General features: G+C 54.5%; 1 protein-coding gene across 1 annotated transcript in view; it reads left to right on the top strand.

Annotated features, from left to right (window-relative positions):
- Positions 1 to 1,190: 1,190 nt before the first annotated feature.
- The window catches only part of PNPLA1 (patatin like phospholipase domain containing 1), a 52,911-nt gene continuing 45,568 nt past the window's right edge, over positions 1,191 to 8,533 (top strand). Inside the window, exon 1 of the mRNA XM_012935345.2 lies at positions 1,191 to 1,395. Coding sequence (XP_012790799.2) covers positions 1,191 to 1,395 — 205 coding nt within the window. The remainder of the gene's footprint in view (positions 1,396 to 8,533) is intronic.

Raw genomic sequence — 8,533 nt, 5'->3', positions numbered from 1 at the left:
ACTTTCAGGACTCCCTACCCGAGTATCACTCCAGCAAGTCCCCTCTTGAGGACTCCACGTGCCTGCAGAGTTGGGGGACCCCTGGCTGTGCTCAACGCTGATCCCGGGATCAGAGTGTGAAGCTGAAGCCGAGAGGCTGAGAGACTGTCCGGATTCTCTTTCCAGTCCTGACTCAGTAGAGCGGGATGGGGGGTTTGGCAAGGACGTTTGGGGTGGGGGTGGGGGGCGGGGGCAACCCTCTTCTTCCCTGCCATGGAAGGCAGCTCCAGTCCTGCCCCCACCCCCACCCCAGTACTGCTTCCTTCACCCTTTGGACTCCAACCCCCCCCCTCTGCCTGACCATAGGCCCCTCTGGGACCTCCCAAGTCCTCCATCCTCGAGGGGCCCCCTTCCCCTCTCAGCATCTTACGCGGGAAGGGGGTCCTCTGGGCGCGTGGCAGAGCTGGGGTTGGGGGAGGAGGCAGGGTGACCACCTGGGTCACGGAAGGGCCAGCAGGGGGGAAGAGGGACAGGTGTCTAGGGGGTGGTGGGCGGGGCGCAGCCACCTGCTCTCCCTTTGCAGTTTTGCCCCAGGCCGGGTCCTAACAGGTGACAGAGACGTGAATAACCCAGCGAGGGATTATGTAAGGGCAGAAAAATAATTGTGCAACGCGGCACACCCAGCGCAGCGCGGCCGGGGAAGGAGCCCGGGCAGGGCCCTCCCTCCGTGGGGCGGGCAGGCAGCGTGGGTGCGGGACCCTCACCCCCACCCCCCCAGGCGGGCGCGGCGAGGCGCACACAGCGGGCCCCGAAGGGAGCACCCCGCTTCCTCCTCACCTGCCCGTGCTGGGCGGGAGGCCGACAGGCACCCCGATAAGCATCCGGGGGCGGAGAAGGAGGTTTTGCAACTGGGGGTGTGAAGCCAGCGCCGCCTCTTTGGGCCTGGCCCCTGCGGCCGCCGAGATGCTCCCAGTCCCTGCCGGGATGGGGCGAGGCGCACCATGACGCCGCCGAGGGCCCACGGGCCAGCCCAGGACGCAGCTCGCCAGCCCGGGCCCGGCTCGGGGGCCCTTTGCCCACCCGCGCACCCGCCTCGTGGGGCGTAAACATCCCTGGAGGAGGCCCCCGGGCCCCCACTCAGCCACCCGTGGGTGCCGGGCTGCGAGTTCCAACAGGCAGCGGGCCCGCGCGGCCGCTCCCCGGCCGAGGGGATGGACGAACAGGTGTTCAAGGGGGACCCCGACACCCCGCACTCCATCTCCTTCTCGGGCAGCGGGTTCCTGTCCTTCTACCAGGCGGGGGCCGTGGACGCGCTGCGGGACCTGGCCCCCCGGATGCTGGACACTGCCCATCGCTTTGCAGGGACGTCGGCCGGGGCCGTGGTGGCTGCCCTGGTCATCTGCGGGATCGAAATGGGTAAGATCTGGGGGTCCGGGCTGCCTCCCCCCCCGGGGGGGGTTCTTGGAGAGATTTTCCCAGGCAGACCCTGAGGATGGCTTGGAGGCTTGGGAGAGGCGGGCCTCTGCGGGAGGGAGGGACAGGGAAGGACACGGTGGACTCAGGCAGACAGGTGTTCTGCCAGGTCCCACTCCTGGGGGAGCTTGGAGTGCCCCCTCCTCGCCCTGCGACATAATGGTCACAAGGAGCAAAGGCAATTTTTTTTTTTTTTTTGGTTTTTGGGTCACACCTGGCGATGCACAGGGGTTACTCCTGGCTCTGCACTCAGGAATTACTCCTGGCGGTGCTCAGGGGACCATATGGGATGCTGGGATTTGAACCCGGATCGGCCGCGTGCAAGGCAAACACCCTACCCGCTATGCTATCACTCCAGCCCCAAGGAGCAAAGGCAATGGTTGGCTGATGCTTCTTTTCATTCATCAGTCAATCTGCCTATCTTTCCCCTCCCTTCCCTTCCCTTCCCTTCCCTTCCCTTCCCTTCCCTTCCCTTCCCTTCCCTTCCCTTCCCTTCCCTTCCCTTCCCTTCCCTTCCCTTCCCTTCCCTTCCCTTCCCTTCCCTTCCCTTCCCTTCCCTTCCCTTCCCTTCCCTTCCCTTCCCTTCCCTTCCCTTCCCCTTCCCCTTCCCTTCCCTTCCCTTCCCTTCCCTTCCCTTCCCTTCCCTTCCCTTCCCTTCCCTTCCCTTCCCTTCCCTTCCCTTCCCTTCCCTTCCCTTCCCTTCCCTTCCCTTCCCTTCCCTTCCCTTCCCTTCCTTCTCCTCCCTTCCTTTCCCTCCCTTGTCTTTACCCCCTTCCTTCCCTGCTCTCCCCTTTCTCTTCTCTTCCACCCCCTTCCCTTCCTTCTCCTTTCCTCTCATTCCTTCCTCTCCCTTCTTCCTCCCTCCCCTCCTCCCCTCCTCTCAATGTGATCAGCCTCAGTGATGGCTGAGGGGGGTGGTCACACACTTTATTTATTTATTTATTTGGTCCTGCCACCACACAGGGCAGTTCTTAGGGCTTTTTCCTGGCTCTCTGCTCAGGGATCATTCATGGAGGGTTTGAGCTATGGGGATTGGGGAATTCGGTGTGGGGAACTGAACCTGAGTCAGCCACAACAAGGCAAATGCCTTACCTGCTGTATTGTCATGCACGTGATTGCTTATTTATTTACACTTCTCTCCCTTCCATTCTTTTTTTTTTCTTTTTACTTTTTGGGTCACACCTGGTGATGCTCAGGGGTTACTCCTGGCTCTGTGCTCAGGAATTACTCCTGGTGGTATTTGGGGGACCATATGTGATGCTAGGAAATGAACCAATGAACCACATGCAAGGCAAAAGCCCTCCTCGCTGTACTATCAACCCAGCCCCTCCCTTCCATTCTTGATGTCGCTTTTATTGCTGTGAGGTCTGGGGGTTGCACACAGCCCTGACCTTGGTGCTCTCCAAAGGTCGCCTGGCAGGTGGGTGCTGGCACACTTGACCACAGTGCTCATGAGTTCTTATTGGTGGTGTGGGGGCGGCTATTTGAGCCCGGGTGCTGGGGCTGTAGCTGGGGTGGGCTCTGTGCAGAATCGCTTCAATTCAGCCCAAACGGCCTGAGTCGGGCTGTGATGGGCACAGACTGTGGGAGGAGGGCTGAGGTCTCGGGGTCTCCCCACCAGGACTTACCAAGGACCAGGTCGGGACTTGGGGGCAGAGCCTGGGCTGGGGTGGGAGTAGGGGACACGCGTGGCACTACGATCGCTGAGCTGCACATTTATGAGATCTAAAAAAATATTTTTTTTTGCTTTTTGGGTCACACCCAGCAATGCTCAGGGGTTACTCCTGGCTCTGCATTCAGGAATTACTCCTGGCGGTGCTCAGGGGACCATATGGGATGCTGGGGATTGAACCCAGGTCAGCTGCGTGCAAGGCAAATGCACGTGCTATAGCTCCAGCCCGACTTGTTGTTGTTGTTGTTGTTTTTGGGTCACACCTGGCGATGCACAGGTGTTACTCCTGGCTCTGTACTCAGGAATTACTCCTGGTGGTGCTCAGGGGACTATATGGGATGCTGGGAATCGAACCCGGGTCGACCGCGTGCAAGGCAAACGCCCTACCTGCTGTGCTATCGCTCTGGCCCCACTTTATGAGATCCTTCCACACCACTCAGGCCCACTGCATTTGAACAGCCATGTCACTGCCTTATTATTGACTCACGCTGCCTTTATAGCTGCTCTACGTCTTCAGCGTAGTCATTCATTCAGCTCTCACACACCGCCCTGGTGAGAAGCATGATTGTCTTACTTTATTTATTTTTTATTTATTATTTTTTTCTTTTTTTGGGGGGTCACACCTGGCAATGCACAGGGGTTACTCCTGGCTCTGCACTCAGGAATTTCCCCTGGCGGTGCTCAGGGGACCATATGGGTTGCTGGGAATCGAACCCGGGTCGGCCGCGTGCAAGGCAAACGCCCTACCTGCTGTGCTATTGCTCCAGCCCCTGATTGTCTTATTTTAAACAGAGGAGCAAATGGTCACAGAAAGCTGGGTTGCTGGAAGCAGGGCGATACGGGCAGAGGATCCCCGTTCCCAGTTCTGTTGAACCCAGAGTTCTCGGTCACAAAGTAGAGGGGCCTTATTACTCGTTATTGTTTTGGGTCATTTCTGGTGGTGCTCAGGTAACCATGCACGCTGGGGATTGAACCTGGGCTCCTGGGTGCAAAGTGTGTACTCTTGTCCTCTTGAACCCTCTCTCTGGCCCTAATACTCTTTTTTTTTTTTTTTTTTTGCTTTTTGGGTCACACCCGGTGATGCACAGGGGTTACTCCTGGCTCTGCACTCAGGAATCACCCCTGGCTGTGCTCAGGGGACCATAGGGGATGCTGGGAATCGAACCCGGGTCGGCCGCGTTCAAGGCAAGCGCCCTACCCGCTGTGCTATTGCTCCAGCCCCTGGCCCTAATACTCTTAATTGCCTTTTTTGTTCTTTTGGTTTTGTTTGGGGGGAGCCATGCCTGCTGAGGCTCAAGACTTACTCCTGGCTCTGAGCTCAGAGCTCACTCCTGGCAGTGCTCGGGGGACCATATGGAGTGCTAGGGAACCCCGAAGGGCTGCAAGGCAAACACCCTCTCCACTGTGCTATTGCTCTGGCCTCTCTTAGGTTCCTTTTTCTTTAATTTGTTTTTCCCTTTGTGAAGCCAGGATCAAACTCAGGCCCACATATATGTGTGGCATGTGCTTTTCCATCTTTTTTTTGGGGGGGGTCACACCTGGCAATTCACAGGGGTTACTCCTGGCTCTGCACTCAGGAATCACCCCCGGCGGTGCTCAGAGGACCATATGGGATGCTGGGAATCGAACCCGGGTTGGCTGCGTGCAAGGCAAATGCCCTACCGGCTGTACTATTGCTCCAGCCCCTGTGCTTTTCCATCTAAGCCCAACTCGGGGCTACTCTGCGTTCCTCTTCCCCTAGTGTGAAAAGCTGAGCTGGGCTTTTGATTGCAATGACATCTTCCCATTCTAACTTATCTGTTTCTCCCAGTCTTCTTCTGTCCTTTCGTAAATATTTGATGTGTCTTTTATTAGATTGGCTGGGTTTTGTTACTATGGTGAATGGGCTCTTTCCTGATGACATTTTCTAATCTTATTGATTCTTGCTGATGTCAAGGGCTTGTGATTATGGCTTTTGACATATTCTGGTTTGAGAAAGTTTGTTGCATCTTTGTGTTTGCCTGGGCCACATCTGATGATGTTCAGAGTCTGCTCCCAGCTCTCTGCTGAGGGGTTGTATCCAACAATGCTCAGAGGACTGTGTGGTTTCAGGGACCCAACCCAAGGTTCCTGCCTGCACTCCAGCCCTTTCTCTGAGCTTTCTCCTCAGGCTTGTGTTTTTTTTTCCCCTTTGTCTTTTTTATTGGAGGGGGAAAAACTCACCAGCAGGGCTGGGGTCCACCATGGTAACATCCTGCAATGCTTGGGAGGCCATGAATCACCCAGGATCAAACCTGGAGCCTTGCATAAGTCAGACAAGTGCTTTGGCCCTTTAAGCTGTCTCCCACCTTCTTTAAAATTTTTTTTATTAAAAAATATATTTTATTTAATCACTGTGAGCTACAGTTACAAAGCTTTCATGTTTGAGTTTCAGTCACACAATGATTAAATACCCATCTCTCCACCAATGTACATTTTCCACTACCAATGTCCACAGTATCCCTCCCGTCCCTCCCCCTGCCTCTATGGCAGATAATTTCCTTCTTACTTTCTCTCTGCTTATGGGCATTATGGTTTGCAATACAGATAATGAGGGGCTATCATGTTTGGTCCTTTGTCTACTTTCAGCACACATCTCCCATCCCGAGTGATCCCTCCAACCATCATTGACTTAGTGAGCCCTTCTCTATCCCAGCTGCCTTCTCCCCCCAGCTTATAAGGCAGGCTTCCAACTGTTGTCTCCCATCTTCTTAATAGTTATCAATCTTCTTGTTGGTAGATATTCTTATCGTTAATCTGAATAGTCTCTTTATTAAAACTGTTCAGCCTGGGGCCAGAGTGATAATACAGTAGGTAGGGGCTTACCTTGCAAATTTGGGTCTGGTTCCTGGCATCCCGTATGGTCCCCCAAGCCCACCAGGAGTGCATCCCTGAGTGCATCCCTGAGTGCAGAGCCAGGAACCAGCCCTCAACACTGCCACGTGTGGCCCCCAAGCAAAACCAAAATAAAACTGTTCAAGCCGGGACCACCTCCTCTCTCCTCCAGTTGTGCCTCTCTCTACTTGCAGGTGTGAATTTCACTCTCTGAGGAATACTTTGTGTCTGGGTTAGTTGAGCAGCCATGGGGCCGTCTTTTGGTTCTGTGTGCCTAGTGCAGTGACAGGGACATGTGGAAGTGCTCATAAAAGCAGGGAATGGGGTTCACTTTTGTTTCGTTTTGTGGGCACACAGAGGTGATGCTCACATACTCAGGAATCACTTGGTGGTGCTTGGGCAGGGAGGCGGGGAGACCGTCTGTGGTGCCTGGGATTTGAACCCAGACTGGCAGCATGCAAGGCAAGCACCACCCCCCCGTGCTATCTCTCAGGCACAGGGCTCACTTTTCAGTGTTCGCTCACTCATCTATTCACCGGAGGCCAGCGGAGGTTCCAGCATTTCCAGTCTGGACAGAAGTGGGGCTGGAAATTTGCTTCAGATCTCTATTTGCATATTTATTTGTATTTATTTATTTTCATTGTAATTTCCGGGTTGTCTTTGGCCCACACGTTGTTGTGGTGCTCAGGGCCGACTCCTGGCTTGTTGTTCGAGGTTGCTCCCAGGGGTGCTCAGGGGACCATATGTGGTGACAGCGATCAAACCCAGACTCCTATATATACTCATAAGATTTCGCAAAATATTTTGTTGTTGTTCTTCGTTTTGGAGCCACACTGGTGATGCTTGGGGAACCACAGGGTGTGCTGGGGATTAAATCATAGTTTTTCACCTTGGAGGCTTGCTATGTGGACTGAATGGGTTAATATGTCAAAGATAAAGAATAGTGCTGGATATAAAGGCTGTTCTAGTTAATAAGAAATTAAAGACATATCTCTTAAAATGGAGAAGTGGGCTAGAGCGGTGTGGAATATTCGATACCAAACAGTGCTGGGAATCGAACCCAGGTCAGCTGCATGCAAGGCAAGTGCCCTACCCACTCTACTATTGCTCTGACCATATATATATATATATATCTGTGTATATATGTATGTATATATGTATACATGCATGTATATATGTATGTATATATACATACATATATACATACCTATATGTATATATACACACATAGATATATAATCAGAGAATTTTGTGAACTTAAAATTCCTTCTCCATTTAAGCTGCTGCTTGTCACCTTTCCCCTTCCACAGACAGCTTGACAAACCATTCATTTATTCATTCAGTCTGTGAAGTAGGTGGGTGGCCTTCAAGGGCATGGAGATTTTTAAAAAAATTTTTGCTTATTTTGGGTCACACCCAGCGATGCTCAGTGGTTACTCCTGGCTCTGCAGTCAGGAATTTCTCCTGGTGGTGCTCAGGGGCCCATATGGGATGCCGGGAATTGAACCCAGGTCGGCCACATGCAAGGCAAGCGCCCTCCCCGCTGTGCTATCGCTCCAGCCCAAGGGCATGGGGATCTTTATTCAGGGCAACTCCACCAACGCTCTCCAGGAAGCACCGTCAGACTCAAAGTCAAAATGCAGGGAAATTCCAACTGAGGGTCCTAACAGGACGAGGCGCAGGGGTGGGGGAAGGAGGGGGCAAGAGCCTCCAACCGTGAGGGCCTCAAGTGTGGGCTGTTGGGCCCGTGCCTGGGCGGCGGGTGAAGGTGGGTGGGTGGAGGGGCCGGGCTCAGGCTGCGGTTCTAGAGCGGACCTGGCACGACTGAGAGATCTGGGGACCCTGGCCGGTGCAGACAGAGGGACAGAGACGAATGAAAGTGAAGGGATAGGAGAGGTTTGTCGGGGGGCGCTCCCTGACGGAACTCTACAAACCTCTATGCAGCTGGGGGAGAGCCGCCCCCCGGGAGAGACTAACGGGATGTTTGAGTTGTCTTGGGTGGGAAAAGGGAACCAGGACTAGTGGCTCCGGGGAGCCTGGTCTGGCGTCTGTTGTCTGTAGGGGTGGATGTGAGGAAGCAGGGTTGCAGCCTGGTGGCTTCCTGTCGCAGCATGGGCTGTAAGTCCTGTCTTCCGCGCTGGGGGCAGGGTGATCTTTGACTCTGGGAATGTCACGATTTCATCCAACGGCCGCCATTCAGTCCCGGGCAAACCTCACAATGACCCTGTGACAAACCCCACTTGGGGAAATGTGACTTCTCAAGGCTCCCGGGAGAGTTTCGGAGAGGCGGCTTTCGGTGGGTGGTCGGAAAGTAGGGAGAAGTGGGGGCACCCGAGACCCCCATGGAGAGCTGCCTGGTCACACCTCCCCTTAGTGTGCTGATAGATCTGGAATCCTGAGACCCCGGACCCCCGACTGAAACCCTCCAGAAGCAGTGCTCATCATAGGGTGACACGGGGTGACATATGTGGGGCTCAGTGTCCCCTTCGCTTTACAATCGCCCGGGAAGAGTTCAAACTCTCCATTGCCAGGACCGCCTCCCTGCAAACAAACAAA

The sequence above is a fragment of the Sorex araneus genome, chromosome 2, assembly GCF_027595985.1.
Source record: "Sorex araneus isolate mSorAra2 chromosome 2, mSorAra2.pri, whole genome shotgun sequence".
Lineage (NCBI taxonomy): Eukaryota > Metazoa > Chordata > Mammalia > Eulipotyphla > Soricidae > Sorex > Sorex araneus.
Note: the sequence above shows the minus strand (reverse complement) of the source record. Positions and strands in the feature narration are given on the sequence as shown.